Below are 22,367 nucleotides of genomic sequence, written 5' to 3'. Positions count from 1 at the left end.
AGGAAAGAATCTACTGCTGCAGAAATACCTCTCTACTGGCTGGTCAGAGAAGCCCCAAAACAACTGAAGTACTTAAATTGTAAGAACATTGCATATTTAAAAATTCCTCAAGGATTTCTTCATCTCTCTATTCCTCTCTTCCTCTGTACACAGAGGCAGTTTCAGCTTAATCTCTACCAGGCAACAGGAAAAAGCCTTAATTATTTGATGGAAGAACTTCACAAAGCTTGTAAGCACAGCCTTCGCCACCCCGTCACAACTATTCTGGCCTGGCCCCTTAAGGACTGCTGCAGGGACAGCTTGTCCTGCCTGAGTTGCAGACATGTAAAAATAAGTATTTCAAGGTCAAGTACTGAAGAAGGGGAAGAAAGTGTATTTGTTTACCACAGCTGAAACTGACCCTTAATTTTTGTAGTCTTTAGAAAACAATCACTTTTTTTTTTTGCATGCTTTGCAAGCTTTGGAGGACAGTGCCTCTTGGTCTAACAGACAATGCCTGATGGAAGGCAGGCATTTCACTGACAGGAGTCCACAGAAAACAGCCTCCAAGGCTGTCCAGACAGGATGACCCCAAAGCTGTGCCCAGGCAGTGCCATGTGGAGCTGGTCCCTGTCAAGACACAGAAGACAGGGCACAGCTCTTGTCAGGCAGTCACAGCCCATGGTGGCCAGGCCATGCTCAGCCAGAGACTGCATGGACAAATGGAACAGGCTTTTACAAATACTTGCAATGTGCTGTTTTGCCAGTACCTTTACCTTTGCCTGAGAAGCTACACCAGCACCCTGACACCTGTAGCAGTGACTACTGCATGGTATTGCCCCGATGGCCTGTTGCTATAGCCCTCTCCAGCCCCAACACCACCCAAACCCCTCTGTCATCTCAGCCCAGTTCCCTGCGGGTGCAGCTGTGCACTACCCCTGCCAAGCAGCAGCAGTCTGAGGAAGAGAAGAGCCAGCCAACAACATGAATTTTTTGAAGGAACAACTTTTTTTTTTAATAAAGTGTACAAAGTAGTAAAACTCCTTATACAAGGTGCCGTGACAGCCATTACAGAGATGATTCGAGCTCCCCCATAGGCCTCACGATGAAACACCAGAGCATTCAGTGGAGATGAAGGAGATGAATGTGACAGACCCACCTGTCCCTACGAGCTCAGTGCACCTGCCCTCCCCATCCAACATCCTGCCTCCAGCCAGACCCTGCCCCCTCATCTGCCTGGCTGGGTCGCCCTGAGGGCTATTCCCACTGTCCCACACCACGGCATCCCACACACATTCAACACCAATAACACTGAACTGAGCAACCTGTCCGAGCGGCATGCATACAGAGAGGAAGAGCAAAACACAACCCAACCAAACCCACAACAGTAACAACAACAGAACTTTAAGGCTATGCAAAAACAAAATGAAGCAACATCTTTAAAGCTAGGTAGCAAGTAGCATTTGTGAAACATAAGGCTTGAGGCTTATTGATTCTTCAGAACAGGTTTATTTCTTTTCATTCTTAAACACCAATGTACCATTTTCTTCCTTTGCTTGAACAGGGATTTTGTTTCCTCCTCAGCCAGGACATTTAGCTCAGGGAGGTGATGTTGGAGCGACCTCCTGGGGGTGCGACGATGCGCTTGCTTGCTGAGCGCATGCCTTCATCAACCTGGGTACCTGGGATAGGACAAGAAAGTATGAAGGGAATGGAGAAAAGCAAAGTTAAGAGCATCTTCTTCACAGGACTGAGCAGTCAGGAATCCTGGAGCCTTGCCAAGGCCCTCCAGAAACTATCTACTGCAACCTGCTCCCTCTCCAACTCCAGTAGTAACCCCAAGAGCAGCAGTGGCTTGAACATCTCTGCAGATGCATTGTGAACAGACCCATGCAGCAAGAACAGCATCAGATGGTGTGCTGGCCTCTATAGTCTGCCTTGCTTTTACTGCAAGGTGCAGCTCCAGCCATGTTCTTTAAGGGACACACAGGATCTTGCCCTGCCATGATCCACTCTTGTGCTTACCTTACCCCAGGACACCTCCAACTGCCCCCTGCCCCAGGCCAGGGACAGGGATGCACGGCCAGTGGCTCTGTCCCCTCCCAGTCCAGCCACATGTGTTCACCTGACAGGCTGAATCCAGATTGATGGAGATTCCTGACAGGCGGTATCTGACGCGTGGGGGACTCCCTGGTTGACCCCGCAGGGGTGCCCCCCTTGGGGGTGGTGGTCAGGTCAAACACGGGTCCGTCATACAAGCCCCGGGGCACAGCATGCATCTCTGCCATCTGCCACCAGAGAGAAGAGGACAGTGACACTTCTCTAGCCCAGGGAGCATCATGCTCCAGCCATCCCCCGGCTCCTCAGTCCCCCAGCAGAAGGAACTCACACTGCCATGCACCCTAAGTCCTGCAGCACTGAGGCCTGGCACAGCCCCACTGCCCATCCTTCATCCCTGCCCTGGAAGGGGTTGCGGAGCCAGTGCAACAGGCTATCACCCAGATGGGGTTTTTGCTGCACAAATGGGGGAGGAGAAGGCGATTTTGGCCAACCTTTTAATTCAGCATTTCCCTCCAGACTCCTGCTGCAGCAGGAAAGGATGAGGAGAGACATTACCACTGCTAACCTTGAGGAGCATCTGCCTCCAACATGGCCCACCACTAACACGAAGGGCTCCCTATCCAAGCCTCAGCTATTTTGTACATTCAAAAACATCATCAGTTTGCAGTACTGCTTACAGGGTCCACCCAGAACAGCAAAGGAAACCCAACCAGTTATCAAGGGCAATTTGGGCTAACAGTATCCAAACTCTGTCTCCTGGCATCCCCATCTCCTCACCTTCCTCCTGGCTTTGATGCGCTTGTAGACATAGTCAGGGAAAGGGCTGCTGGGCAGGAATCGTCCAGTCCCCTGGGTCACATGCAGGTTGCCATCCTCCAGCATGATCTTCCCCTGGCATATGACAACCAGCGGGGCCCCACGGAGCTCCATCCCCTCAAAGATGTTGTATTCAGCCACCTGCAGCAACCCCAGGATGATGGTCAGAAGGGACAGGAGCACTGCCTGCCCATTCAGGGTGGGTCAGTCCCCACACCTCGCTGCTGGAGTCACCAATGCAGGCAGAAGACACCTCTAACAGCCTTGCCTGTTCAGAGGCCTCCTGTAGCTCACTAGCCCATCACAGTAAAAACCCACCAGAGCTCCCAACATGAACCAGGACCTGCTGGTTTGAAGCTCAGTGTGAGGAAGTACTCCAAGAACAGACGAAGGCAGGACCTAGGCTTGAGGTAAGGCATGAACAAAGCACTGTGGCAAGGCCAGGAAAAATATTTGTGCCTGGAAGAGGAACCAAGGTAAGGAGAAATGTGTGTCTTAACACCTGCACAGGGTCAGGAGAAGAACACCCAAGCAGGGTGAAAAAAGCCCCATGTCCTGAGCCTAGGGCTCACAGACATTCTACCCACAGTCACAACTGGCACCACCTGGAGCCTGGGCTCAGTCAATCCTCCTCAGAGTCAAGCAGGACAGTACCAAGCTCCCAGCAGCCAGGCCACCTTTCTACAAAGCTACTTGCATGCCACTCTTCAGCATTCACACAGATGAGTAGAGGACTTACAGATTGATGGGTTTTTGCTGTGATGATCTTTACTGCATCAGGATCCCATATAACCAGATCGCTGTCCGAGCCCACTGCTATTCTCCCTTTTCGTGGATACAGGTTGAAGATTTTGGCAGCATTAGTGCTCGTCACAGCCACAAACTGGTTTTCATCCATCTTTCCTGTGGCCTGCTCACACACAAAGAGAACTAAGTCCTTCTATGGGAAAAGGGTGAGTAAGAGCCCTGGGAAGCACCATCCTCACTCCCACACAAGGTGCTGGCTGGCTGGGCCCAAGCTTCTGAGGCTGATCTTACTAACTGGTGCCAGACAGACCAAGACTGGGGGCACAGCTTCTGGATGTTCATCCCAAGCCTGCAACAGCCACCCCTCCTGCTCCAGCTTGATTTGACTCTCAAAACCAGAGAGGGAACAAGCTGGGTGCCCAGCTCTGTGGGACAGTAGCATGGGTGTGTGAGATGGCAACCACCTCTGCTCACTCTGCCCGTTCCCTGGTGGGGCTCTCACCACTGCCTTGTCCCAGATGACAGACATTCGTTCCTCGATGCCGTTGGTTCCTTCTGGGATCGCTGTGAAGTTGTCTTTTCCAATGGCTTTCTGCGCGGTGCTGAAGGTACAGTGAGCACTTCCCGACACCTGCAGATCACCACTGAAGAGTGGTGGAACAAACCCATTGTCAGTCATTTTGCAGTCAGACAGCAACAGAGACATGAGGGATATGGATTTCCTCTGGCTACGGGCAGCCCCCGGCTCAGTGTTTTTTACTCTGCACCCTCATTTCCACAGCCCCTCAGCCTGAAGACTTCCACCTGACCCAGCCCCTGGGGCAGCTGTATCACGTGGGGGCAAGAGACCTCTGCCACACTGTGCTACCTGCCTGAGCATGGACAGCATCCTGTACAAAAGAGAAATCAACAGCTCAGCTCCTAGGGAACAGAGTGGTCTTTGTGTCAATCCAGAAGATGTCCTTTCATACCAGACTCCATCATTTGCACAAGTATGAAGAAAAAAACATGCCAGTGCAAGTCACAAAACCCATTTCTGGCAGTTTGTCAGGTCTGCTTGAGAGAGCCCTTCTGCCACACACGGAGGAAGGGGCATCTCTGCTCCAGGACCATTCCCCACTCCCACAGGCTGGCCCTTGTGTTGTGCACTGCCAGCTCCTGCATGCTGAGGGCTAGCACAGTCCTCCCCTGCCCCACGAAAGCCTGCTGCAGTGGGATGGAGGGAGTTGGGACTGCCCAGAAGCAGCTCTCTGCAGGAAGCCCAGAAGTGCTTCACTGAGGCCTCTTCACCCTCTGCCCGAAGTGGTACCTGGACAGATGAGATGCCCTGACCCATCCCGCTCCTAGGAAACAGGAAGAGCCAGGAGCTGCCCACAGACAAGGCAGGGAGAGGAACTGTCCATGGCTCCCTGGAAGTCACCCAGGTGCTGCTGGGTCCTCAGGGAACATTGGACAGGCAGCAGCTGGAAAGTCCTTGCTGCCAGGCAAAAGGAAGAAGACCAAAGCAAGCCAGTTCCCAGCACTGCCTACATGAGGCAAGGGGCCTCAAGCACCTGGGCAGTGCAGACACAGTGACTCTCCTCAAGGCTGCAAATCTGCCCTAATCCACTGATCATCTCCACCTTCCTCTGATAATTTCTGCCATATGTCTGACGGACTGTACAGACAGAAGTCCAGAAAGATCACACAACATGCTTTCTGCTGGAGAAAAGCCATCCAGCCCAGTTGGAACCTCACAGTGTCCCTCCCGCTGCAGCCTCACAGAAAACAGTACGGCAAAGGTGTCAAGACAGTCACCTATGAGCTGCAGGGACCAAGAATTGCTTGTGTCTTCTTCGAGGTCTGGCATAAATTGGAAGGTAAGGATTAGAAAACCAGTTCAGGAGCTGGGCTCACTTTTCCTTGCTAGTCGTTAAGACCTGCATCTCTATCATACATCCAGTACGAGCTGAGGTATCTCTTGTTCATTGACCACAGCAAAATGCAGGGTGAGCTGCATATTCAGACCCTCAAATGCACTGGCACCTCTCTTACACCCAGACACAGCATCTCCACTCTGGCACAACCCGGGTTTATCCTAAGGTGCCCCGCCGAAGAGACACCTCTTAGTGACTGCTCATCCCTTGCTCATCTTGGCAGAGATGTTTCCAGCATTACCTCAAAGGACATTTCCACTTACAACCCCCTCAGTGTCAGCCATCTGCTGGCTAACAGACCAGACAGTGTGCACACAATCGGATGTACAAACACAGGCTGAGTGGTGTGCGATGGACACACAGCACAAAGACAGGGCCAGGAACGCGCAGTATCTTCAGCTGCGTGCTGGCTTTGCCAGTGAGAGGATGGAGTGTAACTGTGAAAGGTCATGGCAAACTGCTGAAGTGCTTGTTTGTCTTTGTTTTCAACAAATCCCTTCTCTACCCCCTTGCCTTCAGGATGAAAAACCAACCTGCCATCCCAGCCAGATGTGCAGGAGCTGCTCCTAAAGGTCTCTTGCACTCTGCAGGCTCTGCTATTGCTCACCTCTATAGGTGTGTGAATATATCTGCTTTGTATTTGACTGGGGTCCCCACCAGCCTGTGAAACATGTAATGCCCTCCGCATTGGTGCAGCATCTTGCATCATCTTGCAGCATCCCAACTCAGGCAGCCATTCCCCATTTCTCCAGCTCAGTGAATGGTTCAGTTGACAAGTCTGTTTTAGCTTGTCCTCATTTCTTTGCCTTCTTCAGGGCATTTAAAATGGTTCGTGACTACTGGTATTTTTCTCATTAGTGATGTTAAGCTTACGGTGTCCTCCCTCAATTCTCGAGGATAAACCAACACGGCTTGGAGTCAGAGCCATTTCACTGGTCAGTTCATTACATCCCTACGGTGAAGTGGTTCAGGTTGGACTAACCTCTTTCTTCCCTAGCCAGAGTCCACTTTCCCCTAGCAGTATCCCCAGCAGAGGTGTCACTCACCTGGCCAGGAGGGAGTTGATGTAATCAGGAGTGGTTGGGTCTGGGCTCAGTGGCGGAGAGACCACAAATGCCGCAGCCTTGGCCCAGTTCTTGCTCCAGTAGTGTGTTCCATCAGTCCCCAGACTAGCTGTGATGGGCTCACCAAACACCACAATGCCTGGAGAAGGGCACAGAAAGAACAGTGTTTCAGTGGAGCCCAGTGGCATTCTCTGCTCCACAGCACTACCAACAGCCTGCCATGTCCCGAGAATACCCAGACCCATGCCATCACCACAGGGTCCTCCTGCTCAAGGGCACAGATCCTAGTGCACCAGAATCCCCCTTCATACCTCCTGGGGCAGGGGCAGCGAGCCCACTGAACAGAGCTGTGGACATGCCCACACTTGTGGGGCAGCCCTGTGCTCCACCACCACTGACAAATGGAGCTCCCAGCCACCTGAAAAGGCACCCAGGCACCTCCAAGGGGCCAGCACGTCAAAGGAAGGCCAGAGCTACACGCAGCAGCTCAACCCATTACCACGTGCAATGAACAAAGCGTCCTCATCAAGCCCTTCACAGCTGCAGACAAACTGTGGTGTTTAAAGCATTGCTCCTACCTGTGCCCCACATATTGATGTTACCTCACTGACAACAGGAGGTGATTCTATGTGGCCTGCTGCAGTGTCACCCTGCCCTTCACAAGTCAGGCAAACTCCTAAGCTAACTACTCCCCAGCAGAAGGGGAAGCAATGCACAGCACTCAAAGCAGAGTGCTGATCTTGGCAAAACAACCACGAGGACACAGGGACCACATAACCCAGGATCCTGGTGGCAGCAGCAGGGCTGAGTGCAGCACCAGCTGCCACTCACCTTTTTTTCTGGCTTGTGAGATGAGGTCAGCAGCACTTTTGCTCATCACTTTAGTCACGTAGAGAGGACAGTTGGTCTGGCTGGCAATAGTGATGGCCCGGAAGACAGCTTCTGCTTCCAGCTGGAACAGAGGATGGCACAAAGCTGCAGAAGAGCACTGGCTGGGCAGGGAGGAGCCCCTGTTACTCTCAGCACACCACTGATTACTGCGGACACCCTGTGCCCTCACTTTTACCCTTGACTCCCCCAGGGCAGTTTAATCAGGGAGACCTGAGGGGGGGGGAGCTTCCATCTCCTCAGAGCCTGGCCCAAATGGCAGGCTACAGTAACACAATGCCTGGCACAGGAGCACTGCCTGAACCCTGGTCCATGCCCAGCACAGGAGCACTGCCTGAACCCTGCTCAGGGACAAGCAGAGCCGCATCTGCTGTTTTTTCCACTGCCTGGTTCCAGCTCTCCCGACAGCCCAAGGAGCCCAGGGACTGCTGCCCAGCCTGAGAGCACAGCTTACAGGCTGATGCCAGGCAGCAGGAGGGTCCACCCTTTTGTAGCACTCCCTGCTCCACGCTGTCCCACGGCTGCAGCAGGGTTAACCAGATGTCCCCTGCCACCCCCATGGCAGGGTGCAGAGGGCTGAACACTGGCAGGCTGCTTGTCATTGAGGCCTGGCCGTCCTGCAGTACAGCTGCTGCTTGCCCCAGCCTGCCCCATCTCACTGTCCTGCTGTTAGTGGAGGGTAGATTTCCACCACGAGGGATATCTTTGGACTATTACATCAGCCTGTGCTCCGCCCAAGCTCAACCCCAGAGATCTCCAAGTGTTTGCTCTACAATTTGGCTTCAAGTGCTGGCTTGAGAAAGTTCAAAACAGAAGCCTTAAAAAGACACAATGATCCTGCCCCCAGGGCAATGCCTGGGACCATGCCAGTCGAAATGTCCCAGGGCAGAGAAGCAGAGCACTGCATCCAGACACACATGCACTCCTACGCCTCTCATACTTCTGCAGATCTATTTGCTGTACAGTGAAAAGAGGTTTTTCTCTTCTTAAAGACTCTTTAAATAGAAATTTAAATGAGAAGCCATTTTTTAATCACCACACTTATGGGCTGTAGTAGTTGATGGGGTTTAACATGTGGACAGGAGCAAACAGCCATCACTGAATACCCCTCACAGCAGGTTACAATCTGGAGCAGCATCATCCTGCCCTACCAAGTCACCATCATCGCTGGAGAGAAGAACATGTCTTTAACCCCCACTGAGGTCCCTCCAGGACAGAGAAGACTCACAGAGCCACAGACCACTCTCCTAATGCTTTGCCATCTGCCTGCAGGCTTTATAGGGTAGCTGGGTCATTTGTGGTAGAGTGTGTTCTGGAAGAAGGACACTGTTTATTTTCAAAGGCAATGAGATCTGGATTTGGCTGAACAGATATCTAGAGCCTTGCACTGTTCTCAGTTGCCTTATACTTTAATGGCATTTCAAGATCAAACACTGAACAATGTTTATTGGCTCTGGATGAGATGTGCACTGCTTATGGTAACAGGACAGTTCTCAAATCTGGGCACAACCACAGCATCCTGTAATTGCACCTTAGCTTGCCAACTAGTGGCAACAGGTTAGAGTCATAAAAGTAAATGGCAGCTTACACACAGAGGGACTCTGAGCCACTTATTTGACACTGAGACTCTTCCCTGTATAGGAAAATGCTTTACACTCTTGTATTTCAGAGAGAGTAAGTACTGTTATTACACTAGGCCATATATGTTGTTACTAGCCCTAATACAGCCAACTTCTTACACTTTTAATTTAAGCCAATGATTTTATTTCAGCAGGCCCTGAAGTACAAATCTGTCCCTGTGCTCCCCTGCTCAGGGGAAAGCTTTGCTATTGTACCAAATTCCTATTGTTTTCTTCTTTCACATGCTGTGGGAAGTCAAAGTACCTCTCGGCAGGGAGTTACATGAAGGAAACCTATCTAAAATTAGATTCAACTCATATTAATGGACCAAACAGAAAAATCCCTGCAAGCTAAAATTAGAAGTAATCTCATTAGGGTTCTGACAATGACTTGTAACCAGGGAATTCCCCCTCTCTTTCCCTCCCACTCCTTCTGCCAATGGCTTTGTCCATCTGACTCTGAAACACTTTAGAGACTAAGCAGATATAAAGCAGGAAGAGGTTGGAATCCGTCAGCACTTAAATGTGAATTCTCAGAGAAACTAAAACTCGTCATTAGATTCTTCTTAGGCTTCTCACACCCATGGAGTCACCTACACAAGACAAATGCCCCCACAATCCAGACTCAAAGGCTGCTAGAGCCATACAAACACTTTGGTTGATTGATTCCTCTCTGTGAGACTCAGAACAAGGGCTTCTATCTCTGCTGGGCAACTCAAGCAAGACTGAGAAATGTTGTCACAAACATGCACCTTGCTCTTTCCTGGGCTGATGATGAAAAAGACAGCAGTGCCTGTATGAATGGATACCCCTGGATGTACACACATTCTCCCATGCCCTGATGCTTGCCTGCCCCCACTAAACACACTGAGCCCTACTGTGACTGGAAAACGCTTCAGTGAAGCAAGGCTGAACTGTCCTCTGCATCTTACCTCCTCAGGTCTGCTCAGCACATGGCCTTCAGGGCCTGTTATTCCCATCTCCAACATCCTGGCTTGTTCCTAGGACATCAAAAGAACAGAGGGATATTACAGGACTGAAGCTATCAACCAAAAAAAGCAGGTCCCTTCTGTGTCAAGCTCTTCCCTCAGGACCATCACCACCCTATGTCCTGTGGGACCATCAGGCACAGTGAGAGGCTGCTGTATGCTCAAGGGGTTTGAAAGAGGGAACATGGGGAAATGGGAGGTCAGGCACTGACTTAAACCTCTTCAATAAAACAAGCACAATGTGCAGACAAAAAGGGCTACAAAACTCCTCATCCTCTCCAATTCCTAGGACTGTGAAGTGCTATCAAATAGTAATTTTGGGGCATTTTATGATAAGGCAGGTACTAAAATAGAGATAAGCTCTGGCCAATACAATTCCTCTGACCACTCTCAGTTTTCATGTGAAGGAGCCATCCAACTGTGCACTGCAGCTCTAAAAAGTCCAAACAAAACTGATTCTTGTAGTCTGAAAAGATGCTCAAAGAATGACCTCTTGGTTCATGCTCCTTCAACTCCCAAGAACAAGAGAAATAGTTGCAGAGCTTAACTGAGCGGTGTCTTCTGTGCCTTAAAGAAAATCAAACATTTGGACCTTCTGTCATCCAGCACCAATTACAACACAGCGGGCCAATACACACTACTCACTTGATCACTAAACCACATCCCTCAGAACACTTTCCTTGCAAATCCAGCTTCATTAGCCACCTGTTTGCTTACAGGGACAAAATCTCTCTTGTCAAGGCAGTTCTCAATGAACTTTACCTCTCCTGGCTTGCTATTTGCAAGGCAAAGGTCTCTGCCTCTCCACACTGAGGACAGCTGCAGCTGGAACAAACATACCATACTTGATGGATACTCACTTCCATTTAGGTAATTGCTAATTCACTATTGCAGATTTGCTTGTGCACAACATATTCACAACAAAAAATCTTGCTAAATTGGATATTGCTGCTGAACAGCGAAGGTGTCACCTGGCACAAGATGTCCAACTTTAGAGTCATTTTGCTAATGCCCCACACCAAATCTGCCTGAAAAAGATTTTCAGTTCTTGCCTGCCAGAAGTAGTTAGTTACCTGTGCAATTATATCCCCATTTTCTGCATGAACTTGAGCTATGGCACCCAGCTCTGCCAGGCAGCTGAATATCTCGTACAGCTAAAAGAGAGACAAGAAGAAATGATTACTGAGCAGGCTGCCCATGGCCCTGACACCGCTCATGGCAGTTCCACCCATGCCCCTGGCAGCAGCAGGACGCAGTGTAGCCATGCCAGGCAGAGCTCTGGCTGTGCTGGGACCAGCTCTCTGAAGGATGCAGTCACCAGCAGATGCTCCTGGTGATCTCCACACTAGACCTGTGCCTCTGCCTGCAATGCAGGAGCCCAGCCAGCCCACAGCACAGCCTGGGGCAGCCCTGCACAAGCAGCCAGGGTGGAGGAGAGGAGCAGCAAGGCCTGGCCAGGGACAGCAGCCACCAGCCTTATGAGCTGCCCCATGCCCACCATGGCTGTCACCCCCCACTGCTCCTTGAATCAACACAACCATGGCAGTGTAGGAGGTCTCACCTCGGTGTTGGACATCTGGTACAAATCCTTGTAGGCCATGTACACCATGAAGGAGTTAATGCCTGGGGCAGGGCAGAGAGGAGACAGAGGTGAGCTTTGTAGGTTAGGCTGCCTGCTCTGGCCACCCTCCCCACCAAATGCCCTGCAGGGCACAGCTCCTGCTGGCAGCTGTGCGAGACCCCATGGGAACCCAACAGCGCAGCCACCTCATGCCTTCCCTGGCCAGGGGACAGGGCTGGCCAAGGCCAGGCAGGGAGCAGCAGGCAACAAACCTTTCTCCTGGACCATGGTGTGCAGCTCCTGCCTGACGTGGTCGCTCCAGCGTGGGATGTCCACATGCAATGCATAGTCACAGCAGGCCTTGCCATCAGCCCACTCCCGCCACCGCTCCAGCGCCTCGGCCAGGCTGGACTCCGGCTCTGGCACCACGTGATCCACTGCAGGGCCACAGCAGAGGAAGGGCTGAGCAAGGACTCCCCAACCAGGCCATGCCACTGTGGCCTGGCAGCTCCACCACCCCAGGCTGGTCTCCTCAACAGCTTCAGGGCAGCTCCCAAGAGGATCCTGTCCCTTCACAACATGCCTTGGCTCCTCAAGTGCATTTATTGGCAGGGAAGTACACAGAGCCTTTACTTAATGGCCTCTGGCACAGGACCAGAGGTTTTTACACGCTTCTGCTGAGAAACTGGCTGGAAGCTAAAGAGCCTTGTCTTTCCCCATCGCCACTCCCACCCCATTAGCACAAAGCCTCTTCCTACACTGCAACACTAATGCACCTTTTATTGCCCACCATGGAATCTCCACACCTTACCACAGACCATTTCACAAAACATATATTTTTGGCACAGAGGAAGGAAAAACGGTGGGGGGAGGACAAGGAACCCAGCCCTTTACTGGAAGGATCAACACTTGCTCCTGCATCCCAAGAAACCCTGCAGTGCACCCAGCTGTAACCACTGCACAGGACAACACCTGGACCTCAAACCAGTGCACAGCCATAGCATTCTCCAGGGAAGGACCTCAGAATTCCCTTTCCTTTTTCATCAGCACTGTTTATTTTCAAGCAGTGTGGGATGCCAGCACACTGCTCTGTTCCTCTGCTCAGAGCCATCTGAGCAACATGCTGTCCTACTTTTATTTAAAAGAGAAGTTATGCCATTGTTCCTTTTTGAGGGTCCCAGGGGCAACAGTGGCTGCAGACAAGCACTGCAGAACACAGGATCTGCAAGGGCACATATCCTGTCCTATCACATCATCATTACTAAGGATACAAAGTTCATCCCAATCCTTACTCGCTAGACTGCATTGACAGAGATCACAGAAAATATGAACACACTTTCATGGACTTTGAAGACAAAGAAGATTGAGAAAAGCACAGAAAAAGAAAGAACTGGGTGATCTTGCAGGAGTGCTGGGTGGTGTCATGCACAGGCCATGCCTGCTGCACTTACTGATCATGGTGGTTCCACCAGCCAGAGCTGCTTTTGTTCCTTGGAAGAAATCATCCACAGCAGTCATTCCCCTGTATGGCATCTGCAGGCGAGTGTGGACATCAATTCCTCCAGGGATCACCATCTTCCCATTGGCTTCTATGGTTTTGACCCCTCCAGGAACAATCAGGTTGTCTCCAATCTGCCTGATAAGATCATACCAAGATACTCACACAAAGGAAAACCAGCCACAACATAACCTCTGAATAGCTCAGCCAGGGATTGCCAGGGCAGCTCCCTGCCAGCAGGAACACCCTACTCTGTCTTGCTCCCAGACCCAGGCTTGCCAGAGCCAGCAGAGCAAAACCACTCCACTCTGCAGCAATGTGCAGGATTGTCTGGCTTGCTTATACCTATGCTGTGCTTAGTCTAGGCGTGGCTGCCATCTGTCCAGTTGTCTCTGCAGTGCATGGTGAGAACCTGCCTAGGACATTTCATACCCTACAGGCTCACAAAACAGGCTCCAGCATGCATTTCCAGCGTAGCAGTCCTAACTACCCACCCAGGGTGCATGCTCACAAAACCTGACACCAGCCCTGCTTCCAAGCGAGCTACACCCCTAATCTCTCCTGTCCCTCTGCCCACCTTAAGTAAGGCTCAAGTCTGAGCTTACTTACAGAGAAAGATGATTTCCACTGTAATGCCACAGCTGGTAGGCCAGCTCAGGGCTCATCAGGGACTTGCAATGCTGCTCACAGCACAAAGTCCCAAGAGTGAAGGGACTCCTGGGAGCTGGGAAATAGCTCAGCAAGTGCCCAGCCTGACTGGCTGCAGCCTGCTGGGCTCATGGCACAGCCTGCAAGCTCTGGGCTCACCGTCTTCCCAAGAAGTCCACAGTTCTCCCCTCTCACCTTGTCTCTTCTGTGGCCCTGAAGGACAGCTTTGCTATCAGCAGGGCCACACTGTAGTGAAGGCAGCTAAAAATCAAATACTTAAAAGTGTCCTCTGAAAACAGGAAACCTAGAGAGTTCCAGTATAAATCCACCAGTAACCTAATACACAACTATAGTGCTCTGGAGCCTGTCCTGTTCGAGCACAACTTGATGCACCCAGCCCTCCTGCAGGCCAAGTCACCTGAACCTCAGCATTGCCTTTCTAAGCCCCTGTCCCCTCAACCCTTTATGTGTCCATATGTACAACTCAGCCTTCAAATCTCTTATTTCAGAAATCCTACTTTCATCAAGCCTTTCTCAGTTTTCCTTGATAAATTAATATTAAAGATAAGTTGGTTTTAGTGGAAAACTTCTGATTTCCTTGTCACACTGGGGAGGTAAAAATGAGAAGCAAATTCAATTTTTGCATTTCATTCAAGCTGAGTCACTTTGCAGGGTTTTTTTTCCCCTAGTATAACAAAAATTCTGTGGACAGAACTGCTCACTTTACTGTCCTCACAGCAATAAACCAGCAGCTCTTCCCACTGCTTTTATGGAGATGAATCCATCACTAAAGGTTTTTAATTACTCATTGTATTCTTACAAGAACTCACTTGTAAAAGCATTTAGCTCCCAAGGCAGTGAAATTCTGTGGCCTCCAGGCTGTAGATGAGGCTCAGTCATTTGCCCAAGCATACTCACAAAGCCTGTGCCATAGCAACACCTGAAGCTGGCTCTGATCCCTGCCTGTGTACAAGTCCTTGTCAATCACAAATGGTCTTGTCCACCAGATAAAAATACAGTCACACTTCTTGAAGTATTTATCTGCGGCTGGATTTTTAACATATACCACCCTGGGAAGGCTGGATATTTAACTCTTACCATAGAGCAAGCAATGCCTTTTCAAGTCTCTCTGCTATGAACTATCACGGTTCTTTCACTTCACCCAGTGTGGCGCAGGCCCCAACACAATACCTTTGCCAAATTTGAATGGCAGCCTTTAAACAATGGAGCTATTCCTGCAGCTCTGAGACATACACGAAGAAGCTGGGGGAACCCAGAGGTTTTCCTGCAATTCCTGGAAATCTCAAGGATGCAGATGACTTGTAGCACAGCACTGTCCTTGTTAGTGCTAACAAAAAGGATCTTGTCTGGGGTCATTCATGCTAATACAGTTAACACAGGAAAAAACAGAAGTCAAAGATAAACCTGTTCTTGGTGTAATTAGACACAACTTTGCTTTACAATGGACACAGTACCACAATCCCACAAGCTGACAGCAATTCAGTCACTGGAGTTCCTCTGAAAACACATCAGCCAATCACGTCTGTGCTCACACACACTGCAGAAAGCTGAGCCTCTGATCAGAGAGGGTTATCAAGCTTTACTGCCTGACAAGTTGGGTACAAACCACATCCACAAAAAGCCGATAACCACCTAACCTGAAGCTGGTTTAAGAGGAGATGGAGAAAACAGAAATCCCATACTTACTTTATGAGGCCATCCTCCATGTAAATGTCAGCATAGAATGACTGGTCATCATTGACTATTCGCCCTCCTTTAATAAGGAGACGATCACTCTGAAAAGGGAAGAGCACAGCAGTTGTCAGTAGCAGGTAACACACATGCTTCATTCACTTCTGACTGTGAGGGTGGTTAGACACTGGCACAGGTTGCCCAGGGAGGTTATGGATGCCCCAAGCCTGGCAGTATTCAAAGCCAGGCTGGTTAAGTCCTTGAGCAACCTGGTATAGTGGGAGGTGTCCCACTAGAGGGGGTTGGGACTACATGATCTTTAACATCCATTCCAACCCCTTAACATATTACAATTTTATGATTCTCAGCACTCTCTACAGGCACTCTCCCACTGCTCACCTCAACCACCAGTGCTGCAGAAAGGTCACTGGACCTGTGCTAACACTCCAAACAACAGTACAAGATCAAGGATTGAAAATGTGATATTACAAAAGCTGTTTCCAAATGGGAGAGGGGGCTGCCAGAAACACCACCAAGGCAGACTGAGCACAAGGGAGAGTCACTGGGGAACACAGCAAATATGCTTCCATAAAATATAGAGAGAAGTCAAAAGCTTCCTATGCCAGGACATTATGCACAAAACTCTGCAGGCAGCATGAGCCACACATCAATATTTAGAGCAAGTTCGTACTAAGGGCATGTCCTTAAACCTTATCTAGATACCATGTAAAGTAAGTTGCATTAAAGAAGACAAGTTACTCTCTCCTCTGTTACCACCTCGCAAAGACCACCAACAGGACAGGCAACTGGCTGGTAACCTGTCCCTCTCCTGCTGTGCTTGGGGTAACATTTCTGAGGCATTTTACAGGTCTGTACAAAACCCAGGAGGCACTGGACTGCACTCCAGTCTCATGATTTACCACCTCCTCTGTTCTCCTTTCCATTGACCGAAGTGGCCAGCAGCCCTCTCTGAAGGAGCACAGCCAGACAGCAGAGGAACACCCCAAGCAGGACTGTGCTTATGCTCTTCCTGCATTCACACTTTGGGACCATGCAACTCAGCATACACAGATGGGAGAGGATGGACACTGTGGACACTGTCCTGTGGGGAACAGACCCTATCCAGAGGAGCTGCGATGGCTCAGCTCCTGCTCTTCTACCTACCTCCACCTGCACAAGTCCACACAAGCAGCTGCAGGCAATACGGGGGAAAACCACCTGATCTCACATATGCCTGTCACAGATTCAGGTGACACAGGCTGACTGCTGTGCCAGAGAACATGTTGTCTACCTGACTGCTTAAAACACATCCAGTAACTCTTCAGCTCTTGATCGCGCCGTACATTCCTCTCTTTTACCCCTGGTGCCCACAGCCCAAGTTTTGGCACGTAAATACACTCCCCTTCCACAGCCTGAGCCTGACCGACCAGAGCCTTCAGCAGGGCTCACATGCCAGCCTCATCCTGTGACGCTCTTGCATGGTTAATTGCTCTGCAGGGAAACGGGTTTGCTCTCCATCTGCCGCCCTTGGGGCAATTTCTGAAGTATTGCCACCGAGGTGGGAACTTGTAGCTTCCCTTCTGTCAACAGAAGGATGCAAAGAATACTCCTGCGTCCCGGCAGCAGCCAAAGCCCAGAGCCCCGCGTGCATTTTTACAGCAATCTCATCCACACGCAGCAGAGACAAAGGAACTGGGTGGGGAAAGGAAGGGAATGCCGGCGCGCTCAGCCCTGCTGCAGCTCAGCCCGTCGCGGGGGCACAGCCACCGGCTCCCGACACTGCCCAGGCAAGGGCCACCCCACGGCTCTACAGATGGCCGGCAACCCCAGCCCTGGCAAGGGGGATTTACCTTCCCCGCCCAGCACAGCCCATAAGGAGCCTCGCCTTCCACCAAGAAAAGAGCTCAGCTGAGTTGTTCCCGGTTCTCCTGCCACTCACCATCCTCTCCAACAAGCAGACCCAGGGTTCTTCTCCAACAAGCAGCCCCCCTTCTTCCCTGACCCAAGGTAACACATCGGGCAGAGGTCTGCCCAAACTGTGATGTCTAAGGGGGCTCTGTAAGCAAGGGCATGTTGCTGGTCACAGCCCACCATGCACAGCTCCTTCAAACATCCTGCACTGACACACCTCCATGAGCACACAGAGATACTGGTCTTAACCAGCGACCTGGGGGACCACAGCCACCTCTCATGAGCAGCCAAGGCACAAGGACAGCTGGTGTGCGCTGGCCAAGCAGTCCCAGGTTCTTGGGCCAGAGCACGGCAGTGCTACACCTCTCCCCATGGGGCACATGCTGGGCAATGCTCAGCTTTGAGGCTGAGGACCCTGAGCACAAACAAGGTAAGAAAAAAAGTCTCCCTGCCCAGATCCACTAACAGCCCTCCATTTCATTTTTGTCTTGCCCTCCTGAATTCCTGGAGCTGGTTCTCACTAGAGTGTGGGAGCACCAGCAAATACTGATTCTGGCCTGCCCTTCCCTGTGCATCAGACAAGAGGAAGCCAAGGGAGTCAGGCACAGGCAGCACAGGGGCAGGAGACAGTCGCATTGACAATTACTGAATAAACTGTTAATATGAGCTCAGGAAATATGCCTGCTCCACACTCACAAGTGGTTATTCTGCGGCAGATGTGAAGGGCTGCTCAGTGCTAACTCTCTTAGTACACAAAATTGAGAGATCCACAGTGCCTGAAGCACAAACAAGGCATCCACTCAGGAGATCAGGCACTGCTAGAACCCATCGTGCCCACCCCACAGTGAAGGAACTGCACCAGCCCCCACCCACTGACTGCAAGGAAAAAATGCAACAAAGTTGAATAAGGAAAATCCAAGTGACACGCCTACAGGCTCTGGCATCCTTCCGGAGTGCACCCAGGTGTCAAGAGGCAGGAGAAAAAGAAAGGAAGAGAATGAAACAGTTATGAGGAAACAAGTCTAATTTAATAGCCAGGCTTCTGCAATGCACGCTCCCAGAGCAGCCCCAGACCACAATAAATGCACTGTTCCCCTATCAGGGCTCACTGTGCCTCTGCACACCCACCTCAGCTCCTGCCAGACAGGGTCAGGCTGTGTCATCAGCCACTGTCAGCAGAGGGAAAAGCCCTCCTGCATCAGGAGCCACGAGGGCATGGCCAGGGAGGGAGCAGCCAGTGCCTGAGCCCCGGCCACTGCCCAGCACAGCCTCTGAGCAAAGGGCACCGAAGCAGCAGTGAGTGTGAGATGCTGTGCAGACCGTGGCTGCACGTGGCTCTGCCTGACCGCTGGCACTGACCTGTCATTGGCCTGACCTCCACTGCTGACAGTGCCTCCAAAGTACTCAGGCAGCCAGTGACAGCTCATCTGTCACCAGTGTGGTGCTTTCTGTGAGGATCCATTTCTGCAGGCACAAGGGATGCCTATGAGGACAAGACAGGAGCTTCCCTCCAGCTCAGCTCTGCCAAAACCTTCTGGATTCACCACCAGCCCTCAATACCTCTCCATGCTGGTAAGCCTTTATGCAGAACTCTCCCTGTCCCTCTGCCTGTTTGCATTTGGGATCAAGCCTTCAAACCCACTACCCATTCCCTCATGCCCACACTCTGCTCCTGATGCCCTTAAGCATTATCTGGTCATTTTGAGACCCCAAACTATGAGGTAGTCTCTTAACATTTTTCAGAGTGATGCTGCAGAAAGAAAGGCAGGCAGCACTTCCAGAAGGCTGCTGAACCCAGCCAAGAACAGTGTTCACCTCGTTAACAAAGCACAAGGGCATAATTAGGGGAGCACAGAAGCAGGTGTATGGTTTTACTGCTTTTTCCGTTGTAAAAGAAGAGACACTAATTGCAGTGGTGTTTCATCAGAAGCTCATGTTTCCTCCTTACTAATGTACCACACAACAGCATGGAAGAACCCCTGGCTAGAGTCACAGGGAGAGATAGTTAGCTGCCAGCTACATTCCCCGCGGTCTGTGGCTAAGAACTGACATAACAACAGCTACCAGTTTACCAAAATCTGTCTAGTCAGCAACTGAGGCTTTCCTCCCCACTTGTACCTGATACAACATACTGGCCATCCCCATACAGACCTCCTTGTTTTTAGAGGTGGCAGAGACACCACAGAGATGGTGTATGTGGGCTCCTGCAGGGGGACTGGGGAGGCCATGGCTCACAACAAGAAAAAAATATGGGATCTCCAGTCTACCTGGCCTAGGAAAGGATTTTATGACAAAAGGACAAAGACTGAGTAATTTTGACTCAGCCAACAGTTCTGTTAACAGGTATTTTGTGAAATCAGGACAAGATTTTAGTCTTCCACCTCTCTTTCTGCAGAAAAGCATACTGTGGACAGCAAGAGGGGAAATACTTCGATTACTTTTCCAAACAGCTAAAAAAAAGGAACCAATAAAAAGTCTCTCAACAGACACATAAGATCTGAAATTACTATTCCCCTGAGCTGGGCACCCCAGCATCAGCACACATGTGGAAAGTAATACCACATTTAGTGGTCTCTGATGCATGGTGCACAACACGAGGCAGTGAAGAGCAACACATCCATACCAAGCTGATGGAGCCACCACTGAGAAAGCCAAAGCTTTGGCTAACCTCCCCTCCTGGTGTTTTCTCCTCTGCGCAACTGACAGACACGCCTGTACTTCCCAGTCTTCCATCAGTGACTACAGTCATGCTGCCACACACAGCTTTTGACCAGGCTTTTTACAACTCATGTTGGGAATAATTTGCACAGAAATTTATCTCACACTAACATATGCACCAGTCACTCGTGATGCTGGCCTCTCCACTAAAATGGCTGTCCTAGAAAACATAAGAAACTGCTGCAGACACAATAGGCAAGCTGTGGTTTTTCAGATGTTACTGGCAGAAACCAACTACAAATACTGACTGCAGCACTGCTGAGTACAAGAGGAACCAGGAGGGAGTGTTTCTGCATCTCCAGAAACACATTAGGCAGTTGAAACAATAGCTGTTGGAAGTACAGATACCCAGTTTTCTAATATATCCTTCATGAAAGCCCAACCTGCCCATTGCTGGGGTGAAAGAAGCAAGGAAGGCACTGCTCCTCTTGTTTGTGAGCTCTGTCCCTGCTTCAATGCTATCAGCCCTGAGATCTAAAGGTGAGTTACCTGCCTGGGGAAGTGGCTTCTATTATTGTCTGTATGCTCTCATGCTCCAGTACTCCCCCACCTCAAATACAATGCTTTAGACGCTTTAAAGGTAATGGGACAACACACTCTCAGACCTCTCTCTACTAACAAACATAGCTTAGGTGACAATCTACCATCCCCATCAGCTGCTACCTGTACTGACATGCAAGAAGATTCTGGGGCAGAAATCTAGAAAGGAGGAATAAACAATGTCAACAGTGTCCAGGGAGGGGAGCACAATCGGTGAAAAAGGAGACACTGGAGCTGAGCTTTTATTTCTGCCACTCCATACTAAAACAGAGGAGACCACCCACCACCTGACTTCACTTCATTGCTGCCTCTGAGTCCCCTGATCATTTGACCAGAATTCCACGGCCATGTCTTCCAGTCCAGCCGGAATATGATAATGCTGCAGAATAGGGCCAGTGAGTCATGGAGGGTCATCCTCAAGCTGTAGAAGTCAGAGGAGAGAGCTACCTGTAACATCAGTGACACAGACACCATATGCCTGCAGCATTTTCAGCTTCAGCAGAAAAGGAAAGGATTTAATAGGGATAAATTGAGCAGCTTGGGAGATTTTGTTACCATTGAGGTGAGAGAGCTCCCACTGGATACCAGAGGAGCAGGCACAAGCCCTGCATATTGATAAAGCATATCATAAAGCAAAAGCCCCAGAGAATGGGAGAAATCCCACCTGCAGCAGCAGTTGGGGTGTCTTCATGGCAGTCTAAGGACACAGGAAAGGCAAGATGTGTAAAGCCATAATATTGCTTGTGAAAGCAACTGAATCTAGGCTCACAAAGGAATTTCTCTTTATAGTGGTCGAGATCTTACTGCTTCTTTGGGAGCATTTGTTCACATTTGTACATGCAAAAGAATAATGGAAGTCAAGTGCTTTGCTTTTCCTTTTTCTTCAGAGGACCAGAGCTGTCCTCAATAGAAAAATCAGGAGCTACGAAGCCAGTGGAAAACCAGCAAGATGAAAGACCAGATTGCCTTCCCAGGAACAAACCTTCTGCGGCCTCCGCAGGGCGAGCCCTGGAGCAGAGGGCTGCCACGGCAGAGATCAGAGCAGGAAAGCCTCAGAGGGAGCGGCACGGCAGGACACCAGTGGGACCGGGGCTCCCGCAGCTTCAGGGCCAACCCACTAGCCGCCCTCTCTCCCGGGCGGGCCGGGGCAGACGGGTCCCTGAGCGCTGCAGCGGCACCGCCGCACCTGATACGGCGAGATCGAGGAGCTGCTCGGCGGGGACACCGAGAGGGGGGAACGCCCTGCGGGAAGCCGGGGCAGCCGCCCGCCCCCTCCGGCCCCGCCCGGGGAGAACTCCCCACCGGAATCGGGTACCGCCGGGCACCGGCCACCATTGACTCTCCAGCCCGGGCTACGCCCGCGGGGCCGCGGGCTCTGCCCAGCTCAGCTCACCGGCGGAGCCGGGGCACCTGCGCAGGCGGCGGCTCTTTGTCTGCGCGCCGCCGCCGCCCCGCTCCGACCCGCAACGCCGGACGCCGGCACCGAGCTTCCCCCCCGCCCCACGGGGCGCCCTGTCCCGGCCGCCCGCCGCACCCACCGTGATGCGCGGGATGTTCTTCTTGCCCTGGTACGACATGACGCCGCCCGGTTCGGCCCGACCCGCCGCCGCCCGTTCTGCCTCCGCGCCGCTCCTCACAAAGGCGAGACGGAGCCCGCGCCCGCCGCACCGGGACGGCCCTGCCCGCCCCGCCCACCGCGCCGCCCGCCGCCGCCAGGGGG

At 51.3% G+C, this 22,367-nt stretch overlaps 1 protein-coding gene across 2 annotated transcripts in view; it reads right to left on the bottom strand.

Annotated features, from left to right (window-relative positions):
* Positions 1-968: 968 nt before the first annotated feature.
* The window catches only part of DPYSL3 (dihydropyrimidinase like 3), a 32,267-nt gene continuing 10,868 nt past the window's right edge, over positions 969-22,367 (bottom strand). The window contains exons 1-14 of one of the 2 annotated variants that reach the window (XM_042016073.1): positions 22,186-22,326; positions 15,494-15,582; positions 13,092-13,276; positions 11,913-12,077; positions 11,641-11,702; positions 11,153-11,233; positions 10,023-10,091; positions 7,415-7,535; positions 6,566-6,722; positions 4,106-4,247; positions 3,596-3,766; positions 2,818-2,997; positions 2,105-2,267; positions 969-1,661 (exon numbers count right to left, since the gene is read on the bottom strand). In XM_042016073.1, coding sequence (XP_041872007.1) covers positions 1,573-1,661; positions 2,105-2,267; positions 2,818-2,997; positions 3,596-3,766; positions 4,106-4,247; positions 6,566-6,722; positions 7,415-7,535; positions 10,023-10,091; positions 11,153-11,233; positions 11,641-11,702; positions 11,913-12,077; positions 13,092-13,276; positions 15,494-15,582; positions 22,186-22,224 — 1,713 coding nt within the window. In that variant the 5' untranslated portion in view covers positions 22,225-22,326 and the 3' untranslated portion in view covers positions 969-1,572. Of the gene's footprint in view, positions 1,662-2,104; positions 2,268-2,817; positions 2,998-3,595; positions 3,767-4,105; positions 4,248-6,565; positions 6,723-7,414; positions 7,536-10,022; positions 10,092-11,152; positions 11,234-11,640; positions 11,703-11,912; positions 12,078-13,091; positions 13,277-15,493; positions 15,583-22,185; positions 22,327-22,367 lie in introns of those variants that run through there. The other variant, XM_042016072.1, reaches the window with a different exon arrangement.

Source organism: Corvus kubaryi, unplaced genomic scaffold (assembly GCF_017639235.1).
Source record: "Corvus kubaryi isolate FWS band 111438036 unplaced genomic scaffold, C.kubaryi_AGA036_p1.0 split3-37374, whole genome shotgun sequence".
NCBI lineage: Eukaryota > Metazoa > Chordata > Aves > Passeriformes > Corvidae > Corvus > Corvus kubaryi.
This window is presented reverse-complemented; position numbering and strand designations above follow the sequence as displayed.